At 42.3% G+C, this 24,609-nt stretch overlaps 1 protein-coding gene across 1 annotated transcript in view; it reads right to left on the reverse strand.

The window, feature by feature from the left end:
* Nucleotides 1-24,609, reverse strand: part of LOC136835661 (lipase maturation factor 2-like) — a 110,760-nt gene that overhangs the window by 53,351 nt on the left and 32,800 nt on the right. Inside the window, exons 2-4 of the mRNA XM_067099480.1 lie at nt 16,110-16,287; nt 14,102-14,203; nt 11,965-12,155 (exon numbers count right to left, since the gene is read on the reverse strand). Coding sequence (XP_066955581.1) covers nt 11,965-12,155; nt 14,102-14,203; nt 16,110-16,287 — 471 coding nt within the window. The remainder of the gene's footprint in view (nt 1-11,964; nt 12,156-14,101; nt 14,204-16,109; nt 16,288-24,609) is intronic.

Consider the following 24,609-nt stretch of genomic DNA (forward strand, 5'->3'; position numbering starts at 1 on the left):
GGCTTAAGTACTGCAACCTCCAAAATTCATCCGGCAGAAAATACAAAGGTTCATTCCTCTATCTTTTGCTGGAAGAAGAAGAACCTGTTCCTTTAACCCCTTCCATGATTATCCTGAGTATTCTCGTGATTACGTAACTACCATGTATTCTCCTTACAATCACAAGAATACTTGTAAAATATTCCTACTTATTTCTATCTTCCCAATTTAATTTGTCCTTTGGTGAATTCCCATTTTCTATTTCCTCTTCTCATAAGAAATGTTTAGTATGTATTTTTGTCAATGGATGGCAGTGTGCATTTTTTACTTTGTGAACTTCCAATGTCAGATGCTGCTTCCGCAAAATTTGCTCCAAATTCATAACTTTCAAATCATGGAAAAAATACTAAATTTTGAATGTTGCATGAATCTAATTTTTATTTCTGGATTGGGGTCCCGTGTCAGCCGGTGAAATAATCCATTCAGCACTTATTTCTAGGTAATTCCGTTGCTAGATACCAGAGAAAAGCTAAATGTAAAGCTGGGGTTACTACCCCCAGAGCGAGCTCCAAGAAATGGAGTCGTATATGGTAAAGGGTGAGATTGTCACAATCACGGGACCCTGCCCTATAAAGATTCCCAATGTCAAAAGTCCCAACAAAGAGGTGCCGATACAAGCCCATGCACTACTCGCGGACTGTACACAAGGCAACACTAGCCGCATTCCATTTTAGCACGCGATTTCGTTCACACGTAATTTCGTTGTGATCCTTATTTTGTGCTCTATTTTGGCATTTTTATGGCATCCTCGCAAGGTTCTTCTTCAACAACTTGAGTACCAGTGTTTTATTGTTTTTTAGGCGATTGAGGCTCCTTATTTTCCTTTAGTTTAATAATTAAAGGGATTTATAACGCCCGTCTCGATCTCCTCTCACGGCGTCTCTTGACCTCTCTTGGTCTTGGGTCGGCATGTTTGTTTTGTGTTATTTATTAGTATCCCTTTTTATTTGGGATATTTTACCAATTAATGATTCCTAACTTTAGTGGGTTTGATTAATTTTATGTTTGTTCTGTACCCTTTACTGAGAAGTGCTGTTTAGCGTTTAGGCTACGAGCTACCCCCTCGGGCCCATTCGCTTTTTATCATGGCTTCATTAAGAGAGTGATATTTAACGTTTAGGCTACGAGCTACCCCCTTGGGCCCATTCGCTTTTTATCATGGCTTCATTACGAGAGTGATGTTTAGCGTTTAGGCTACAATCTACCCCCTCGGGCCCATTCGCTTTTTATCGTGGCTTCATTACGAGAAGTGCTGTTGAGCGTTTAGGCTACAAGCTACCCCCTCGAGCCCATTCGCTTATTATCATGGCCTCATTATGCTTTAATTTTGTCCGTCACTTCTCTTAGCCTTTGGGGATCTTATTTTCATTGGTACTGTTACGGTTTTTACTTTGTTTTTATTTTGTTTTTATAATTTTTTTTATTTTGTGAATTTTGTGTTCCCTTCCTGGTCAAGTGCTGTCTTGCTGTTTAGGCTACGTGGTTCCCCCTCGGGCCTATTCGCGTCTTATTTTGGCTTTATTTTGCCTTGTTTTAGACTCACTTCTCTAAGCTTATGGGAACATGATTTTCATTGGTACATTTAACTTTTGACCTTGTGCTTGGATGCTTTTGAATTTTGTTAATTTTGGGGTACTTTCATTTAACTGGAGGTCGGCCATGCCCCTTCACGTTCATGTCGTGTTGGGCCTGCCTATCCTCCTACATGTACCTTATAGAAATTTTTTGTTTTATTATGCATTATTTGAGTTATTGGTTAGCCTTTACCCCTCTCCTAGGCTTCCTTCCTTTGCATCGCCTCAGTTAGGTTAGCCTAGGGGTTGGCTATAACACTTTTTCCCTTCGGGGAAAAATTCGTTAAGGGAGGGACGATCTCGATCTGTACGTATGAGTTTCATGTCTGTGATCTTGTTCTGTACATGTGTGTTTTATGTCTGGTGCTTCCCTTTGTTTGGTTTTGGCTTGGATATATTGCCTACGTCCACCCTCTCCCTGTTTCGGCTTTTCACTTAGGCTAATGTTCCTAATAAGTTAAGCTGGAACAGCGAGGGTTTACCTGCGTAGCCTATCCTAGTTCAATCCTTCTTTGGGTTGCTTACCAATGGTGACCGGGAGTGCTCTCCCCACTCCTGTTCACACTTCTTTTACCGACTATATATATATTATTTTGTGGTATCGAGAATCCCCTTCTCTCCCTTTTATCCTTTGCTCTCTCTCTCCCCTTGGTTTGTTTTCAAGGTTTGTTAACTTTCCAAGGCTTGAGAGCAATTTATCCTTATTTTATGTTGTAGCCTACATCCCCTCCCTCTGCATTGATTGGTTGTCCCTCGGTGTGTCTGACCTCATCGGTTGGCACTCCACCTGGACCTGGAGGTGACCGGGAGTGCTCTCCCCACTCCTGTTCACACTCCTTTTACCTTTCTTTGCTCTCCTGGCCGTAGAGGTTTTTGCCCTTCCTCTCCTTTTCTCTCGCTCTTGTCGTGCAACACAGCTCACATAGCGAGGGGATCTATGAGAATCTCTGGGCGCCCGGGGAGTGCTGTCCCACCCCTGGTCGCTACTTTGGGTTACCAACCTCCTGGCCTATCCTTCCCCCTTCCTTTTACGTCGACTGTTTCCCTTCGTGGTGCTTCCTACATGTTCGCACCTCACTGTTGGGATCTCATACGAGGCCAGTTAGCGTTTTCCACCTAACTGTCTTCTGTTTTATTTACTTTCGGCGTTCCCCCTCCTTTTTGCTACTACCTGTTCGGTGTTTTTCGTTATCTTGTTGGGCGCTCTCCTTGCTTACTGCTCCGGCGATTTTAGTGTTTAGCGGTCGGCGTTTATTCCCCCCACCGCTATCACTTCGTTCAGGATATCCTCCTCCGGGGGTTTTCCTCTCTTGGCTCTGAGTGCACCCACTTCCGAACAGTTCATAACCTTCCCACTTTGTTTGTTTCCGACACATATTGTTCAAACATGATCGCCGGAATGTTCCGTTGACTCTGTTTTTATGTCTATGAGTTTTGTCCTGTTAGCCTGGTTTTCTCTCCGGTTTTCTCCGGGGGTTTTCCTGGTCTGACTAGGCTAAGTCGCTGCTACGGTACTCTGCTCCGGCATCCGTTCCAGCATGCCCATTTCTCATACGTTTTCAGCTGGTTTTGTCGAGTGCAGGAATGCTCCGCTATCCTGCAACAAGCCAGCGATCACGGAGTCTATAGTTCCCATTCCGGTGCGCAGTCTGTTTTGGAGAATTTATAGTTTGGCACGGAAGGTTATGAAGTACGCTATGCTCTCCCCGAGCAGACTTCTTGATGAACCCGTAGGTTTTATATATACCTGTCGGTTTCATCTCCGCCAAACTCCGCCTCATGTGACTTATTCTTGGCTCGGAAGGTTGTAAAAGCACGCTATGCTCTCTCCGAGCAGGCTACTTGATGAATCCGTGGGTTTTATTTACACCAGTTGGTTTATCTCCGCCAAACCCGCCTCATTTGGCTTATTATTAGTCGTTTGGCACCCGGTAGATTGCGTTGTACGCTATGCTCTCCCGAGCAGGCTACCTGATGAATCCGTAGGTTTCACATATACCTGTCGGTTTTACCTCCGTCAAGCTCCGCCTCATGTGGCTTATTAATAGTCGCTCTTTCGGCGATAAATCGGTAGGTTTCACATATACGCCTATCGATTTCCCTCCGCCAAACTCCGTCTCCGGGCGAGATTCTCGTTAAATTGGTAGGTTTCATATAAACCTATCGGTTCTCCGCCTCATGTGGCTTATTAATAGTCACTCTTTCGGTGTTTGGGCTCTCTCTGGGCGAGATTCTCGGTGGATCGATAGGTTTCATATACGCCTATCAATTTCCTCCGCCAAACTCCGTCTCCGGGCGAGATTCTCGATAAATTGGTAGGTTTCATATACACCTATCGGTTTTTCCTTCGCCAAACTCCGTCTTATATAACTTATTGATAGTTGTTCCTCCGGTGTCTGGGGTCCTAATTTTCCCCCCTCCTGAGGCCGGCTGCAAGTCTCGTGACTCTTTGCTTCAAGTTAATTGTTTACGGAGAGTTTTCTGAAGACGTTGCGGCCTTCTGTCTCGTTCTCGGACCTGTGAACATCGTCCCGGAGCGATAAGTAGGTGCAGGAATAATTGAGGCAAACCTTTTCCGCTTAGCTCGGAATTAGGTGAGGCAAACTTTTCCTTTAGGGGATTCTTTAGCTTCTCATCCCTTTTCGACGGTTCCTGGTCTACCGTCCCTAAGGTGAAATCAGTTAAAAAAGAACCTTTTTTAAACCAAGAAGACCCGCTCCGGGGCCCCTTGAGGACGTCTCGGATCTCTAATCCGGTGCTGTCTACGAGTTTGGCCTCGTCTTCTGGAAAGGGACACGGCCCAAGCAAAGCAAGGCGGTTACCCCCTCCTTCCTTTGTTGAAGACTCTTTTACGGGTCTCCTTATAAGGAGCTCGATTTGAGGGTCATTGTCAACCTATCAAACTATCTATCTACCTCATGGTCCGTGCCTTCCCTTTCCCAGGAGCTTAAATCCCAAGAGATTAATCTCAAGACTCATTGTCAATGGATCACCTGTTAAATCCTGCTCCATTCCGGAATTCTATCGTTCCGGACACCTCCACCTCTTTTCCCCTCCAGTCTGGGGAACCTTGGCGCCTACCCTTTATGCTTCCCAGCATGAAGGCACCCTCCTGTCGGGGGTGTGGGCACACGGAGGTTGGTGGAAGGGCATTTCTTCCCTTCCGGTTTGGTATCCCCTTATCCGGGTTTTGCCAGACTGTCAGAAGGAGCATGGCATCTGTCTGGCAGGATACATAAGTGAGCCCTCATCTTCGCTAGGGGCTGGGCACATCGTCTCCGTTGAGAACTCTAACAGAGTGGCAGGTGGAGAATTCCAAGTTCACGCCAGCTGTGGGGTCTTACCGTGCTCTCTTTGAGAGCCCTGCTTCCTACCCCTTGTGCTCCAAATGTAGCCCCTCTTATCAACAGGCTTGTTTTGAAAATAAACCGCTGAGGCATTTCTGGGAGACAGATATCACAGATACGTTCACAATGAATCTTCTAACCCCAGACTACGCTTCTAATTTATTCAGCGTACAGCTCCCTAAGCTTCCGGAGTCAATTCCCGGAAGCTGAAACAGGGGTAAGTCAGGCTTGCCCGTTCCGCCTTGAGCCGACATATCTTATGAACAGTTTCACCTGGAGAATTAATCTTTTCCCCAGGTGGGCGTTGTTACGGCCCGTCCGGGGCTACTAATGTTACTCAGAGCCTCCGTTCTCGTGGGTGTCTACCTTACGAGCGGAAACGATCTGATCTTGCCGGGCCCTATCCCAAGTCCGGCAAGAAGTTCATGTAGTTCAAGAGCCCCCCTGCTCAGGCGGTGGTGCAGGCTCTTCAGGTGTCTGCCCCTAGACAGCCGTCAGCCTCTCAATCCCAGCCTCCACCTCGATGTGTGCGGGTTCAGCCAACACATCAGCCCCTTGTAACATCCCCGTGTGTCTCTGCCTCCCCCACGTGCCTCCGCCGGAGTTTTCTTTGCTTCATACAAAAACCCAAGGAAAGAATTTTCACTAGACATTCAGCCAGAGGCTCTGACCCTTGGGGTTATCATAGGAGCAGGGAAGCATCCTACTCCTCTCCGAGAAATTGGGAAGGCATACGCTTCAGGGGAGACAATCAAGCCTCCTCCCTGTAGTATTTCTCATATGGGTGGGAGGCTGTACCATTTTCGGGGCCACTGGAACTTCAGTCCCTGGGCCCAGAGTATAGTTATCAAGGCCCGGGGTGGAGCTGGACTGTTGTCCCCTCCCCAATCAGGTTCAGTCAGCCTCCGGCCAGAGTTCTGGGGTCTTTGTGAATGGCCTGTCAGGCTTTTTCAGTCTGCCAAGGAAGTTCCCTTCCACTGGAAAATTTTTCCAGGCGTGTCCCGTTTATTTTCCTCATTCAATGCGGCAAGTCCTCGGTTGCTTACAGTCTTGTGGGTTCGGATCCTACTGCTCCGTGGAGCCGTAACCACCTCTATAGACCTTTCCGACGCTTCCTTTCACATCTTGGTTGCAGAAAGGTCCTATCCCTTCTTGGGATTCAGACTCGGGGAGCAGGCGTACCCCTTCAGGTTCATGCCCTCCTCAATGCAGCTCCAGAGTCTTTGCCAGTTTGAACAATACCGTAGTTCAACAGCTACGGTATTAGAAGGCTATGCTAGCTGCATATCTAGTTGCCTGGCTCATTTAGGCACCCAGCGTCGGGAATTGCCTGAGGGTGCTGGTCATTATAATCGGTTTTCTAGAGTCTCTGGGCTTCTAAGTAAACAGGAAGGAATCCCACCTGATTCCGGAGGGTAGCCTTCAGTAGTTGTGAATCCAGTGGAAGCAGAAAGAGATAGCAAGGGCAACCTATCATTTCATCAACTCAAGCATACCTCTCGCTGTGCCCAAGAAAAGGTCTTGGGTTCTCTCCAGTTTGCTTCAGTGACGGTTCTCCTTCTGAAGTCAAAGCTGGAGTTTATAATCAGGGTATGGCGGAGTCAGGGGACGTGTCTCCTGATTCCTCCTGTTTGAATAGTGGCCTCCGGCCTTGCACAACTATCAAGTGCTTACCGAAGTCAGTTCCTCTCCAGCTTTCCCCTCCGGCCTCAGTATTCCACACCGTCACCTCTCTGGGCGGGTGGGGTGGATATTTTGGCCCAATGAAATACATGGAACTTAGTCGGTCACGTTCCGGCAGTTCCATATCAACGCTTTGGAGGGCTGTGACAGTCTTCCTGTCCTTGGGAAACTTCTTCCCCCCAAGAGGTTTCATTTTAGGCTGGTTCTGAACAAAACAGCAATAGTGCGCTGTGTAAACAAGTGGTTTTGGTCTCGAGCTGCTTCATTCAGGTTATGGTTCATTCTTCTCCATAACCAACAGACACAAGTGCCTCTGTCTACCACCCTTCTCGTAGGGGTCCAAAAGGTCACTACTTTTTCCCTATCCAGGGCCTCCCCCCTGGTGTCGGAATAGTCCTTAGACGGAGCGTCATTCAGGTAGTCTTGTGACCTTTTCCTGGACCTGGAAGTAGGTCTGTTTGCAACCCAATTCAGCCACAAACTATCAAGCTGTCACGTCTGGTATAAACTCAGCCTGCGTCAGCCCCTCAAGCTCTGATGTCCTGGCTTTGTGGTCTTTGTGAATCTTACAGTTTAGGAGGAAACTGATATTGGTCCTGTTATTACTGTTTTCCTAAAATCAGTTAAGGGATCCTACTCTACTGCAGTATGGTTCTGCAGTTAAGTAACTAGCACTCTTCACATAGTTTTGAAGCTACAGTAATGATGCGGCCACATTGGCCTCAAGGAAAGTGTTTTGTTGGAACCAGACTCACAGGCTCTTAACTTTCATCCCTAAGGTCTGTGTTGTCTAAGACCAGTACTCCGTCCACATTCGGTTTCCTGGTCTTTGAGTAATGTATCGGAGTTAGCTTCGGTAACCAACAATCATCTTGTTCTTACCTTTCCTTGTTGGGGAAGACCCAAAATTTTTAATCAGCTTAGCTTCTAGTGTTAGTTTTCCTGCACTGTCTGCCCTGTCTGATAGAACCAATCATTTTGGTTTCCCCTCATCAGGGGTAGTGTTGTTGAATTCCTCACCCTAACTTTCTATCTGCAGTTGAAGGTCCTCATTTTGGTGGTCACCTTGGAAAGTACTCCCCTTTTACAAGGTCTGTTTCTGTGCCCAGTTTTCTCCTTACAGGCTTTTTAGACAGGACCTCATAATTTTGTCAGATCCTCTCTTTTTAAAAAAAGGGGGTACTGTTGTCATCGTGTCTGCTATTAGGCAGAAAGTATTTTCTTAATACAAGCCTATTCAGGTTCAATCCTAAGCTCATGATCTTAGACGGTGACCACTTACATTATTTTCATTACATGAATTTAGAGGACCTTACTAATGTTCAAGGTAGAATTCTCCTAGTTTTCAATGTCTTTGTTTTAAGTCTTTATTAGCATAAGAATGATGTTTATTTCTCTGTTATTATTTCACCGGCTGACACGGGACCCGATCCAGAAAAAGGATTTTGACAAAGGAAAATCTATTTCTGGGAGGGGCCCGTCACCCGTGACCCACCCTGTTTTTCATTCTCCCTCCCATGATAAACATCATTCTAGTGGGGTGGGTGCTAACATGGAATGCGGCTAGTGTTGCCTTGTGTACAGTCCGAGAGTAGTGCATGGGATTGTATCGGCACCTCTCGTTGGGACTTTTGACATTGGGAATCTTTATAGGGCAGGGTCCCGTGATTGTGACAATCTCACCCTTTACCATATCGACTCCATTTCTTGAGCTCGCTCTGGGGTAGTAACCCCAGCTTTACATTTAGCTTTTCTCTGGTATCTAGCAATGGAATTACCTAGAAATAAGTGCTGAATGGATTATTTCACCGGGTGACACGGGCCCCTCCTCAGAAATAGATTTTTCCTTTGTCAAAATCCTTTTTTTACTTTACCTTTCTAACAGCCAAAGTAATTCTTTATAATACTGCATGATTTAAAAATACAGTGAAAATAGTATAATCTATGACTCCTGAGTTACCTTGAGACTGTAAACATCAACAAAATTTATGCACTACATATTAAAAACCAACTTACGAACAATTCAAGATAAGAACGGTTGTCCAGCATGTAACTCGTTCGTAAAGCAGGTAATGACTGTACTTCCTCGAGAGGTATTATCATTTACAGATGCTCCAAAAGATGGCTGGGGCCCCATTCACTGGAACTGCTAACTTCAGGCTGATGGTCCTCAGAGGAAATGCGTGAAGCCAAGCACCTATTGGGATTAAAGTAGCTTTTCTAGCCCTAGAAGCCTTCCAATCCTGTGTGTTCAGCAAGCTGGTGGGGTTAATAATGGCCAATCACACCGCAGTCACTTCCCTCAGGAATGGAGGAGGCACAAAATTTCCATCCATGTGTGCCTTGTTGGGCTCTTGCTATGCTTGGAGATTTCAACATCACTCATGTTCCCTCATTTGTTCCTGTGATTTCTATACCCATAAATGTACAGCACTTCATGGAAACTGAGGTGTGCCCATGGTAGAATTATTCACCAAACATCTACATCTTATGCTACAAAATTACTGCTCTGCTCTGCCAGATTTCATGGCCGGGTCAAGTGGTGAGTTAGTGGTCTTGTGGCAACTTGAGTTTTATGTATTTCCTCCCTTCCCTAGGTAACACAGATTCTAGAGAACCTATGCCAATCCATTAACAAACATGATTCTAATAGCTCCACTATGGCCAAAAGAACTGGTTTTCAGACCTCCTCAGGTTCATGCTTAGGTGTGCTCCACTTTATGCTTGGAGGCTTTCAAGCAGGATCTTACCAGAGAGCCTTTTTATGCCAAGATGCTCAAGTTGTCGCAAACCCTGCCAAGGCTATAGGAGTGCTGATCCCAGCTTCCTGCCACTATTCTCCTCACAGCAGACTTGATCGTGCAATGCCAAGCTTACACTGTTCGACCTCAAAGATCCAGCATTCTGTGGCTTGGGACATTTTTGAATCACCTGCCATTAGTTCTTGAGTGGCTATGAGGGTGGTGCCACACGTTTCAGATTTTGGATTTTTTCGGATTTCACTTTCACATTCTGTGACTCTCAAAAATATACAACGTACAAAAGAACTGTAATTTGTGTATATGCTCGTGTCTCTTCCAATCATTGAAATTTTGTCCAAAAACAGATTTCATCATATACATTGTGTATAGTGTGAAATGTATTTTCAGTAGATTACACTATGCTAGGCTTTCTATGCATGTCTTGGTTTTTGTAGGTACCACTGATAATGCATATTGTATCCGAGTTAGCTTTCAACTTATAAATAGGCCTAGAAACCTAGAATCTTCGTACATTAAATCAGGCTTACCAACATTGTGACTTTTCTGGCCTAGAAGCTAAAGTTCATTAGGTTAAATGCAAATCTTTATACAATAAATTGGACTTACCAACATTGCCTAAGAATTCATCACTATTTCCTATAATTAACAACCATTTACTACTATGTGCAAGACACTGGCATAAACAACAGCAAGTACTGACATAAACTGTCAAATCAAAAAATGACCATTTGCTAATGTCAGTTACCGTAACTAACACATGTTTATTAAGGTTGCGTTACAGCTATCAACTTGTTAAAAACGTCTTAATTTTCAACAGTGACTTCCATAAATAAGAATAAAATAAACCTTTATTCATTCTTCACTCAATGGAGAGGAAAGTGTTAAAAATTATGTCACTAAATTTACAGCTGTTGTTGTGGCAGAAGAAACAAGTAATGTGCAGGCCACAAAACGTTTTGGAAGAGGTAAAAGCAACATCCAATACTGGTGAAACCACACCTTTACTTCACTTAATGTACTGCGTTTATAAATAAAGTAAGTTGTATTTTTAAACTCTGCTTTGATAATTTACGTATAAAACAAATCTCTGAAATGCATTTCATTTAGCAACTAATGGCTGTGATGATGTCGGTAAAATGCAATCAGCTGATGATTTTAAGAATGTAAACATTAGCAGAATGCAAATGGCACCTATTTGCTATGTTCATAATTTATAAAATGATAGTATGATAATAATGCATGAAATATAACTGCATACAGTACACACACACACATGTGCAGGTTTAAAGAAACAAATCAGCAGATTTTTAGGTTTTTGCAGAAAATGAAAACCAGAAAAGTTTGAAGTGCCGACAAACAATGAAGGGTGCTAAGAGATCAGAATTTGACGGTCTATATAAAGAGGTTTAAGCTCCAACGTAGCAAAAGTGTAAGCATTTCCGGAGAGATGCTTAGGGAGCAGGCTGAAATTTTGCTAAGGAATTAAACCTAATAAATGACAATGGTTATTCATAAGCTTTGCTCTACTTTTGATAACACAGCACTTTTATGTGGAATGAGCTAGCAAGACTGTTGGCATACGGGTTTTTTAGAGGTGATTTCTATCATTTGGGATCTTCTGTGGTCTGGCAGTGGCCTGGTCCCAAGGGTGCTGGTTTCAAGAGGTCGGACTGCACTTAAAATAACTACCACAAAAGATAGCTAGGAGCTAGCTAACCTGCAGCAACAAGTGAACAGTCAGCTGATTTAAGAGCAGCAGCTACCCACATAGCTGCTGAAAGGGAAGTCCACTTACAAAGTCCAGGCCAGTGAAAATATACACAATCCAAGAAATAATAAGATATTTGGTGAATGTATTGTAAATACCATCAATATAAGAATCAAGGTTATAATAATTATTACTAAGAAAATAATTACAAGGAAATCATTCATAATCAGCATTGTGAGGGAGAATACTGGGGAATGAGACTGCAGTTGCTGACTGAACAACAGATATGCAGAGAATGACCAATTTCCAGCAGTAGGTGCTTTTGGAACCAGGTTCACACTCAGACAGGTGGAAAAGGGGGGCTCTTCTTTTCCGTAGTATGTTTCTTCGATAGCATGTTTGGAGATGGCTGCTATCACAGAAATGCTACTGTAAAGTAATGGATTTGTGTGTTAAAACAAATATTGCATTAAAACTTTAATTAGGAATATGAATCCCCAGTGACACCTCTATTACCTTTATAAAAAAAAACTAGTCTAGTTCTAATAAAAATACAACTGGCATGCTTTGAGACTGAAGCTCTTTTTGGGCAGGCAGTCACTGATTCCATTTAGACATTTAGGTTTCTGTACTGTAAGTAGGAATATACTCCAACCCCCTTTAGCTGAGTGTTCAGTGTGTGAGGGATTGGTAGTAATGCATAAAGATATAAAAAGCACATGTTTTCTTCCCGCTAAAATCAATCTAAATGAGATTTATATTGGTTACCATTGTATATTGTATTTTTCAATATCAAATAACCATTATTCTAGGCTATTTAGAATGTACATGTTAATCAGTCAATACTGTACCTGTTAATCCCCACCAACTTGGGCAGTCACTCTGCAGTTTAACAACGCCTGAGGCAAACATTAATCTAAATAGGGCCCATCTAAGTAACCACATTGTGACCAAGTTTCTGGGGCGATACTCAGACCACCCACGTCGACTTACTGGGGCCACTAAAATGGTTAAAAACCCAACTTCTAAGAGAAGAATATCCCTGCAAAAATGAAAAAACAGTTAAACTGATTGATTCATGATACAAATATTCTATATAATTTAAAAATATCCTTTACAACCATAATAATACAACTGCAAACAAGAATGGCATACTGTAATTACAAAAGAGCCCACCTCAGTGTCATTATAACAGCAACTCAAATGATACAATCTGGCTAAAAAACAATTATAAACAAACTAGCATAATTACAAGAGCCTACTCCCTCTTAACCCTTTCACTTACTGATGTCTGATATTGGACATCATCCAAATTTAAGTCGTTAAGCAAATGTCCCCCCCCCCAAAAAAAAAACACGAATCAGCAGACATGATGAGGATCATTTTTAGTGAGTGTTCCTGATAGTTTTTATACATATATAACATTTATGTTTATATTTCTTTTGTATGGTTTAAGATTTTATTTTCATTTATCTTTTTTTTTGTGCAGAGAGAGAGAGAGAGAGAGAGAGAGAGAGAGAGAGAGAGAGAGAGAGAGAGATAGAATAGACATATGTAAGCATGTTGACTTGTATTGCATTAGGAGACTGTAATTACATTACAGTACTTATCTAGCAGGAGAGAGAGAGAGAGAGAGAGAGAGAGAGAGAGAGAGAGAGAGAGAGAGAGAATTTTGATACATATTTAACATGTATCATTATTTATTTTGCATAATTGTAGATTTTTATTCTACGATTATATAATTTATCTTTTTTCTGAGAGAGAGAGAAACGAACACTTGACTGAGAGCCACTTATTTATAGAAAACGTGATGGTTAGTGTCGTTAATTTTTCATATATTTATTTGAATAATGACAACTTTTGCATTGCAAAAACTCCATAATTTATCTAGGTAATTTATCTTTACCACAAATATTTTGTTTTTTTGGGGAAAGTGCAAGGTTTCCTCATATTTGTAATTTATTCCACTTACACAAAGTTATTTTGGGGGCTTTTTATGCTCTTGTATAGAGCAGTCATTTAACTGCAAAATGAAACAAAATTGAGGAGTCTATCTTGAAACCTGTCAGAGCTACACATGGGTGACTGGCACTTTTCTTAGAAAATACGACACTACTTTGTCATTCATTTTTCTCATATTTTCCTTGCCATAATTACAAATTTTTTGCATTCCAATAACTAGATAATTTATCTGGGTATACTGTTCTATGGATTTACAATGATGACTTTATTGCAAATAGTTTTTTGGGCAAATTATTTTTTGGGGGAAATTGAAAAATGTTCACGTATCTCATAATTTCTACTCATTATTCAACCTGCATAAAGTTATTTTGGGTGGATTTTTTTGCCATTGTATAAAGCAATCATTCAGCTGCAAAGTGAAATAAAATTGAGCAGCCTACCTTGAAAACTCTCGGAGCTATGTCTCTTCGAACAAAAATAGGTATATAGTAAACATTTCTTGCACGTATTGTATGGGTGACTGGCACCTTTCTTACATAAAATTTGACGTTGCTTTGTTATTCATTTTTTCATATTTTCCTTGTTATAATTTCAACCTTTTGCATTGCAATAACAATTAATTTACCAAGGTTTGCTATGGATAAAAAACAAAGACTTTATTACAAATATTTTGTTTTGGCAAATTGTTTTTTGGGGAAAATGCAAAATTTTCTTGTACGTATCTCGTATTCTGCTCATTGTTCAACCTACGTGAAAGTTATTTTGGGGCGGGGGGGGGGGATTTTTTTATGCCACTGTATAAAACAATGATTCAGCTGCAAAATGAAAAAAAACTGAGTGGTCTACCTGGAAAATTATCCGAGCTCTGTGTCTTTGAAAAAAAAAAGTACACAGTATGCAATTTTATCCTTACTGCTCAAGTCACTGCCACTTTTCACAGACATAATTGTTTATAATTGTCATATGCAAAAGGGTTAATTAAAACATCACCTCATCAGTTATCTTACTGAAAAAATACTGTCTTACCATTGAAACCATAAGAAAGTTTGTCCAACTTGATACAAGGACAAGTATGAACCCCAAAGGAAGAAGTAAAAGGTAGCTGTACACCATGATTTCCACACCATACTGAAAAAATAGAGGAATTATTCATATTTAACACTGGAAAGTTTGAAATACGGTACAGTCAGTGTGTCATCAACTTACGGCGGATTCGATCTTACAGCGCTTTTTCAGCGCCAATTACCCTTAAACGCCGACTGGACATATCGTACGTCGACTAAAATTGTCTGTCGGGTGCCGAGTGGACATACCGTACGTCAAATACAAAAAATTTCAACCTTCGGTCAAATTTGACTCGACTGAAATGGTCTAAAAACGCAATTGTAAGCTAAAACTCTTACATTCTAGTAATATTCAATCATTTACCTTCATTTTGCAACAAATTGGAAGTCTAGCACAATATTTCGATTTATGGTGAATTTTTGAAAAACACTTTTTCCTTACATCCGCGCAGTAACTCGGCCGAAAATTTCAGAAATTCTTTCGTCATTTTGTCGTAATTCTTGCACCGTTTTATATTAGCCGTTACATAAAGGTTTATATATGAAAATGTGCACAATTTCATGTAAAATACAACAAAAAACAACCCATGGTTGTAGCTTTTACCCGTTTGGAAATATTTTCATATAAATCACGATAAGTGCCAAAATTTCAACCTTCGGTCAACTTTGACTCGACCGAAATGGTTGAGAAACGCAATTGTAAGTTAAAACTCTTACATTCTAGTAATATTCAATCATGTACCTTCATTTGGCAACAAATTGGAAGTCTCTAGCACAATATTTTGATTTATGGTGAATTTTTGAAAAAAAAAAAAATTTTCCTTACGTCCGCGTACGGTAACTCGGCCGAACATCTCAGAAATTCTTTCGTCACTTTGTCGTAATGTTTGCACCATTTTATATTAGTCATTACATAAAGTTTTATATATGAAAATGTGTGCAATTTCATGTAGAATACAACAAAAAATAACTCATGGTTATAGCTTTTATCAGTTTTGAAATATTTTCATATAAATCATGATAAATAGAAAAAATTCTACCTTCGGTCAACTTTAACTCGACCGAAATGGTCGAAAACTGCAATTGTAAGCTAAAACACTTACAGTCTAGTAATATTCAATCAATTACCTTCATTTTGCAACAAACGGGAAGTCTCCAGCACAATATGTTGATTTATGGTGAATTTTTGAAAAAAACTTTTACGTCCGCGTGTTACTTAATTCATGCATCATTTTGTGATAATATTTTCTCTGTGTTACTTTGATTGTTTTACAATTTGTTATAAACCAAAATCATCGCAACTTAGTGTACAATACAATGAAAAAAAAATAACTTGTTAGCTTTAAGTGTTTTGCTCACAGCGCGATTTGTATACAATTATATATGAAATTTTTTTTTTTGCACTGTCATATATTTCAATATTTATATATGATAATATTTTTTTCATTTCTAATGGTTGCATACTAAACTTCAGGCAATGACAAAAAAAAGGAGCCAAAAATGAACTCTTAATCTTAAAAACTAAGCGTGCTGTGATTTTTTGAAAAAACTTTTTCCGCTTTGGCGCTAACTCCCGAACGCCGCCGGCATACGACAGACACTTTTGTAAATAGAGGCTCGGCGTTTAAGGGTTAACGGTGTTTTACAGTGCCATGGCTTGATGTTGCATCAAGTTACAGCATCGTAAGCACCTTTGACAGCGCCAATAGCAAGAATAGGCATCAAATTAACAGCGCTTACAGGCATTTTGGTCTAATCTGGACCGACTTAGGTTGGCATATGGCTTTTGTTGGAAAATTTTGTGAAAATGTGGCATTTGAAAAGCAAGTCTCAAATAAATTCAATAATTTGTTCTTTTAAGATATATTTTTTAAATATTAAAATCTTAAAATTATCACTGCATAAAAAAATACACTAAATAGTTAAAATTGAAGTAGGTTTCATACATAAATTTGTTCCCTGAAACATACCCAATAAAGCTGAGTACTGTTCCGGTGAGAGCCAGTAACTCCATCATGTATGCAGTGTTAAGTCCAAAGTAAGATGAGAAGCACAGCACTGTCAGCTTGTCAAAGAAACACTGTTTAGGGTAATTAAGATTTGGCAACTGAGTATGTGCTGGCAAGATTCCCTTTTCACCATACAATCCTGAAAAAAGAGAGTTTTTCAATAATCCTAGAAAGATACAAATGTTTACATACCTCTGTTTTTATCATGTTTCGGATGAAAAAACAGAAATTGTTTAAAAAAACTAAATTGATTCTTAAGCACAAACCCATTACCTTATGGTATCCTAATCCTTATGTCAGGAGCTCTGCAGGAACACTCCAGAAAAAAGATGACAACTTCCACTTAGTTTAATACATAGACAACAGTCACTGTGTTGTTTGACCCTTCTACAGGAGGTGAGGGGTTGGGAGGTGAGCCCTTTTAAGTAAAAATAGTTTATACTAAGAAGTTCAATTTTGTTTTCAAAATTGTAATTTTTTTAACAAAAACCTTTTACTGAGGTCCTTTTTAGGCTAGGCAGCCTCTCATTACCTTCCTCAACTATTAATGCACAGACCCGTAGGGGGTAGCGCTGTCAGTGCACCTCATGCGGCACACTGTAGGCATTACTTAAGGTTCTTTGCAGTGTCCCTTTGGTCCCTAGCTGCAACCTTTTTCATTCCTTTCAGGTTCTTTGCAGTGTCCTTTTGGTCCCTAGCTGCAACCTTTTTCATTCCTCTCACTGTACCTTTGTTCATATTCTCTTTCTTCCATCTTACTTTCCACCCTCTTCTAACAACTGATTCATAGTGCAACTGTGAGGTTTTCCTCCGGTTACACCTTTCAAACTTTTACCGTCAATTTCCATTTCAGCGCTGAATGACCTCATGGGTCCCAGTAGTTGGCCTTTGGCCTAAATTCTATATTCAATATAATGCACAGCGACTTTGAAACCATCAACCTCCGAGTGGATCATGATAACCAGGAGGTATGTATCTAACAAGGGGTCATGAATTGGACATAGACAGTTACCTTGCTAAAGTCAAACCAAAATGTCAAGACCTCTCAGGCATGGCATTTAAAGATCTACCCTATTGCCACTTTTACAAAACAACAAGTTTACACGTGTGTGACAGACCTTTGAATGTCTTTGAGACAAACCCGGAGGCTATAGTTATAAGATTATAGGGGTTGTTTTTCATTTCCAGGTATATTAATCTCCTTCCTATTCTGCCCTGCTTAGGATTTGTCTTCTGTCCATCTCTTCTCCACAACCTATGAACGATAACATATTTTTCTTATTTTTTACGAGGATTTACTGTTCTATGTATAGCCCATTTATAAATATTTAAACATTTTCATCTTGATAATGAATTAATATTAATGAGGACATGTGAGATATCTTGATTACTTTGCAAAATGGTGATGTGGCATATGATGTTTTTGTTCTTCCAACAAAGAGAGAGAGAGAGAGAGAGAGAGAGAGAGAGAGAGAGAGAGAGAGAGAGAGAGAGAGAGAGAGAGAGAGAGAGAGAGAGATCTGTTTGCATACGATTGTTTATTTTCTCACTCGTCCAACTTACTCTGTGTTGTGCTTTATTTCATATTTCCTTGCTTACTAATTTATTCTTTACCTATGATATTAAGAAATCAAGATATTTGTAGAAAGGGGAAATGCCTCCAAACATACCATGACAACTGAAAGTGTCCCCTGGAGACAGTCTTAAGCTGCTTATCTGTGGATTTAAATGCATGTGGACTGTTTGAAATATTGGCAACAGTGCCAAAATGAGTTGCCATGTTGGTAGAAAATCTGATTCTGTTTCTTGTTATTTCATAAAAAAACTTTATCAATCATGAACCTATGTAACTGACTCAGAATTCTGCATAACAAAAAAGATATTTGATATCTATAATGGGAGAAATGGTGTTATCTCTTTGTTCTTGTTATAGATTTGGCAGATATGCTGAGATTAAATACACGTGGAGAGGACCCAAACAGCCCCACCTGAGAGCTCATTTCATTTTGGTTTTAGTATAGTACAGCACAGACAGTCCCCGGTTATCAGCGGCCTCGGTTATCGGCGATCCGGTTTTAACTGGATTTTCAGCACCGATATGCGCCGATCTCTGGTTATCGGTGCTGATCCCCGGTTATCGGCGCCGATAACTGGATATTACTGCCAGTTTTCTGGATATTATTGCCAATTTTCTGTTATCGTCACGCTGCTAGGAACGGAACCCCCGCCGATAACCAGGAACTGCCTACCGTACTTCGGTTTGTATTTATCCATAAGGTCCGTCAAGTTGTATCTAGTACTCACTACCCAATTGCACATAGCACAGCTCTATATACTTGAAAATCTATGCTGTACAAGAAAGGACAGGGTGCTGGTAGGGAGAAGAGGGTGAGTATGACAAGAGAGGAAATCTCGTGGATGTTTCCACAAACCGTCAAATTGGAAAAATTCTTGTTTTTGAGTAAATCGCGTTTAAAGATTTCTCTCATTTCAAACCATCTTTTTATCAATTTAGTCAGTAAACTTTTGATTTTTGGTAGTGGATAAGATTAAGACCTTCACTTTCAAACAGCATTTAAACAGTTTCTTAAATTCATAAAGATTTCTTAATAATGTTTATCAAAGACATTTGTCAGTTTGTGAAAACTGACTGATTCACAGTGTTAACGATTTAACATTTACTGTATTCGTCACTTTGTAGTGACATTGTTATTTGAAATAATGGTAAGGTTTAAATTTTATTTCATATAAATATGAAGTTTTCAAATAAAACTAATATTGTAATACTTACCTGAACACCTGAATTAGCCCTGGTCACTGACCAGCCTGAACTATATCCCCATAAATTTACCCACAAAGTGGGTAATTAACTGTCAGCGTTACCAACGCTACAGGTAAAATCTTGTCAAATGAGTTACCTGAGGTACTGTTGACAACGCTGCTGCAAATACTGGCCAACAGAGGCCGACATCCCCAATTGAGTTATTCACCATCAAAAATTGAAGTGGGGAGGAGGGCGGGAATCATTCAGGTGTTCAGGTAAGTATTACTGTAGAATATTAGTCTTATGAAAACTTCATATTGCAATACACTCCCTGAACACCTGAATTAGCCCGATTAACAAAATTTTAATGGAGGTGGGATCAATCTAATTCAGCCCGGCCTGTCCATGGAGAATAAGCAGGTGTATGTGTCCTCACCTAGTTGTCCAACTCGGTAGGTGAGGATGCCTGTAGAGAGAGTACCCCGATGTCAGTCTCATGTCTAAGGTACCGTCTGAGTCAGAAGTGCCTCCCATGTGGTATTCTATATCTCTCATGAATGTAGGGGGAAAAGTCAAACCTCCCATGTGGCTATTCAGCCTTTCTTGTCTGGAGGAGAAGTTGAGTATGCAGGACTTTCGAGTTCTCTACTGCTTGCTGACGCAGATGACTGTGCAGAAGTTGAAGATATTCCAACATGACCATTGGGATCTGCCTAACCTCAAAGGCCTAAAAACAAAACAATATGCTCAATAATAACCCTGACCAACAGAGACTCTTAAGTTCATTTAGACTACCACTGACTACCTAAACTCCTAGCACCCTAACAATACAAGCTAACTATAAAATTGAGTTGGCGGCAACAAAAAGACCCGGCGAGTAACCCTTCTCTGAAGAAAACTGAATATCCCTAAGGTAGAATGTCATGAAAACCGACACCGACTTCCAAGTAGCCGCTTCCAAGATTGCCAACACTGAAAAATTCCTCAAGCCGAAGAAATAGCCATCTTGGACGCGAAGAAGAACTCGAAGACTCCGAAAGTGATGAAGAACCCTCCAACGCTTGACTAATAACCTCTTGTAAGAAGAAACTAACTGCATTTTTGGAAATGGGACGCGATGGATACCTATGGGAAACAAATAAGGTTCTCGTACGAGGCAAAAGTTCCTCAGTACGTAACAAATAAACTTTGAGAGCTCTAACCGGACACAGCAGCATTTCTGATGTGTCACCTCCTACAAAATCATCCAATGATGAAATTTTAAACAATGTAGGAAGAGGATTCATTTCAGATTCAGACTTCGCAACAAATTCTGGCAAGTAAGAAAGAAAGATATCCTGCCCCGAAAAGGATACCATCCTAGCCACTGCCTGAATCTCACCAATTCTTCTTGCTGTAGCCAGAGCAACTAAAAATAACACCTTCTTGGCTAACTCTCTTAAGGATAACGACTCCAAGGGTTCGAAAGATGAAGAGCTCAACAGTCTCACAACAGCCGCTAGATCCCACGAGGGGGCCTGAAGCGGAAAAACTGGACGTTCTATTCTAAAATATCTTAATAGATCCTGCAAAATTCTACTGGTCGAAAGCTCAGGCAGGTGAAACCTGAACGTGCTACTGAGCATCGACCCATATCCAGCAATCGTAGAACATGACAAGTTCTTTTCCTTCCTTAAAAACGAGGAAATCTGCCACTTTCGCAACCGATGGACGTGAAATGCTATGCCCCTCCTCTTTCTGGCACCAACTACGGTACATAGCCCACCTAGTATCGTATAGTTTCCTAATTGATCTTCTCAGACAGAAAGACAGTTGGCAAGCCACTGCCTTAGAGAGTCCTGAATGATGGGCTGCTCGCTGGACAGTCTCCAGGCAGTTAGCTTCAGCATGCGGAGGTTCCGATGGAAGTAATGGAAATGAGGCTGTCTGAGAAAATCTTTCCTCTCTGGAAGGAATACTGGAACTTCTGTCAACATGTCCAGAAGGTCTGGAAACCAAGGTCTTTGGGGCCAGAAGGGGCTTATCAAAGTCATCTGAGTGTTGATACAGTTCCTGAGTTTGATCAGTACCTGTTGAATCAACCCAAAAGGAGGGAATGCGTACACTTGAAGGTTGTCCCAGGAGTGCAGCATTGCATCTGTCCCGCACGACATGGGGTCCGCTACTGGGGAGAAGTAGACTGGAAGACGGAAATTCATCCTTGTGGAAAAGAGATCCACTGTCGCTGGCCACCTCCTCAACAGGTGTTGTACGTCTTCCTGAACCAGAGTCCATTCGCCCCTGAGAGCTTCCTGAGAAGAACTCAACGTGTCTGCTAGAACACTGAGCTTCCCCGACACAAATTGAGGGATAAGAGAAACCCTGCGGTCCTCGCACCAACGAAGAACTCCCTCTGCTACTTTGTTTAAGACTTGCGATCTTGTTCCTCCCTTTTTCTTTAGATAGGACACAGCCGTAACGTTGTCGCCAAAGAGAGCTACTACCTTGTTGCTTACTTGCTCTGAAAAGCAACTTAGAACCTCTTCTACTGCTCTCAACTCCCGGAAGTTTATGGACTCCTCTCGATCCAGATCCCTCCAAAGGCCTCTGGCCTGAGATTCCTCCAGGGTCGCACCCCAACCCCATGTGAGGCATCTGTGTACACTACAGATGAACGTCTGGAAGAGGGGAGTCCAGTCTTACGCCGATGGTCAGATGATGTTCTTCTGACCACCACCGAAGATCCTTCAGGCAAGAATTGTCCCAGACCACAACTGCGTTCTCTTCCCAAAAGTCCCAGCGATTCCTGAGACACACCTGTAGAGAATGCATCCGGAGACGAGACCCTGGAACTATTAACGAAAGGGAGGACATTCCGCCCACAAGCTCTTCCACAAGCTCACTGGTTGAGCCCTGTCTGACAGGAATACCTCTAGTTGACCTAGAACCGCAAGAATCCGTTCTTCTGTTGGGAAAGCCCTCAAAAGACGTGTCTGAGTCTCCATCCCCAAATAGGTCTTTACTTGAGCTGGAATTAGAGAGCTTTTGTTCAAATTGATCTAAATTCCTAAAGTCTGACATAGGTTCAGTAAGAAATCCCTTGCTCGCAACACTCCATCCACAGATGAAGCCTGAACCAACCATTCGTCGGCGTATCTCCTCACTCGAAATCCCCGACGACCCATTACGTCCGAAATAGGAGACATTACCCTTGTGAATACCTGAGGTGCTGTGGTTAGACCGAAGCAGAGGACCTTGAACTGGAATGTTCCAGTTGGACCCAAGAAACAAATGAACCTCCAAGATTCCTGATGAATCGGCACCTGGAGATACGTATCCTTGAGGTCCACTGAAACCATGCAATCATCCCTCCGAACTGACCACAGCACTGACTGCGAAGTTTCCATGTGAAACTTCATTGAAACTAACAGCCGACTGAGAGCCAAAAGATCTATAATGGGTCTCCAAGACCCTTCTGCTTTTGGAGCCACGAAGATCCGGCTGTAAAACCCCAGAGAAGGAGGAGCAGGCCCTATTGCCCAAGCAGAGGACCTTGAACTGGCAGTTGGACCCGAGAAACGAATGAACCTCCAAGATTCCTGATGAATCGGAACCTGGAGTACGCATCCTTGAGGTCCACTAAAACCATCCAATCGTCCCTCCGAACTGACGGCAACACCAACTGCGAAGTTTCCATGTGAAACTTCTTTGAAACTAACAGCCGGTTGAGACCCGAAAGATCTATAATGGGTCTCCAAGACCCTCCCGCTTTTGGAGCCATGAAGATCCGGCTGTAAAACCCCAGAGAAGGAGGAGCGGGTTCTATTGCCTCCTTCTCCAAAAGGGCTTGGATCTCCGCTGCTTTGATGGAGGATGGGGAATAACTGGGAAGGCAAACCGGGGAGCTGGACAGAGGAGGACGAGAATGAAACAGGACTCTGTACCCCTCCCTTAACACCTCCACTGCCCAACTCTTTGAGCCCCACTCCTTCCAGGTACAGGTGAAGGGAACATCTCCTATTTCTGAAAACCCCTCTTGAAAGGTTTCGAATCCGAGGCAGAAGCCAAACTCTTAGAAGCAAAACGGACATTCTTTGGCGATCTTACAAGGGACTTAGAACTTGATCGCGTAGCTGGAGATGGCATCCTGGATCCTTTAGGTGATCTTGAACCCTGAGCCGCCACATGAATCATAGCCTGTTGTGACGCTACTGCTGACCACGACGACATGAAATTGATCATGGAGGAGACATCCTCCTCTCTAAAAAGACTGTTGCAGAGTGCAAAAGGCACCCTCAGCAGAACCCTCTTATGTAGGCTGTGTCCGGATAGTGAGGCGGCAGATGATTTAAAAAGAAGTCCCTCCTCTTCTTGCCAAAGAACATTGTACAGCCAGCCGAAATGTTAGCCTGGTATGCTAACCCCATTGAAACCGAAGTGATGAGGTTGTCAAACAGTACAGGATCAGAGGGAGTATACCCATCTTGTTTGAGAAACCCCATCAACCCAGATAACATCCACATAGAGTGGGACAAGGCCTCAGACTGGCTGCGAAAGTGTCCTCCAAAATACAACCCTCACAAGATGTACTGTAACCGTTACCAAACGATTCCACGAAGGAACCTGAGAGAGAAGAGCCTCAACAGATTCGTTGAATGGAACTCTGACACCGGCAGAAGGTTCACCCGCTACCCTATAGAACCCCTTCCGATTAGGAAGCAAGGTTGAATCCTGTCCACCCGATCTGATAAGAGAAGCTAACCTAGAGTCCACCTCCCTCAACGCTTGCTCGACTTGGCCAAATCAGACCAGTTTACTTGATGATTGGGAGACTACTGGTTTAATTGCATACAACGATTCAAACATTGCTTAGTTTGGTTGTGTAGGTTCCTCAGGAGCCTTGGACTGTTGATAGAGAGAATGGATGAAGTTCACCATCCGCTTATACTCGCTTTCGTTTGCCGGAGAAAAACCTATACCTGGTACCGGCTCTTCTTCTTCAAACGAGCATTCTCCATCAGATTGGTCCAACCGAACCGGAACAGGAAAAGAGACAGGCTGACCACCTGCAAGAGCTGCAACCAATAACCCGGAACTCGCTCCACCTGGATGCGCGAGACACCTGACATACCTGACCTCATCATACCTGAGTCAACCGTGCCCGGTTGCGCAAACCCTGTACCAATAAAACCGATGACAAAGCTCTTGAGCCAGTCGTACTCAACTGTGCAAACCCTGCACCACCCAGCGACGATGACGTAACACCTGGGCAACAAATGCCCACCCCTGAGAGCGGAGGCCGCAATGCCTGATCCACCCAACCCCGGATGAACCAACACCGCACCAGGACGGGTATCCGGAGCTGAAGTCACACTGATTAAGGGAGAGGGAGGAAGAACTCCCTGATGACCCAGAACCAAACCGAACCCACATTGAGCACCTTAGAAGGAGGAACAGAAATAGCTGCATGAAAAGTCGTGAAAGGAGCAGAAGAAGGAGAGAAAAAGGAAGAAGCTACACTTGGGGTAACCACCGGAGCACCTACCGCTGACGTTGGATGGGTGGAGAACATACCAACTGGTCCAGTACTCAAAGGTGTTTCTAAGGACAAGCTACGAGCTGCGGAACCAATAGGGACCAAATAAGGAAAGTTACCAGCTACCCTAGTGAAAGGAGAGGCTGAGGACACCATCAGTACTGATACACTCAACAATGGCG

This window comes from Macrobrachium rosenbergii, chromosome 4, assembly GCF_040412425.1.
Source record: "Macrobrachium rosenbergii isolate ZJJX-2024 chromosome 4, ASM4041242v1, whole genome shotgun sequence".
Classification (NCBI taxonomy): Eukaryota; Metazoa; Arthropoda; class Malacostraca; order Decapoda; family Palaemonidae; genus Macrobrachium; species Macrobrachium rosenbergii.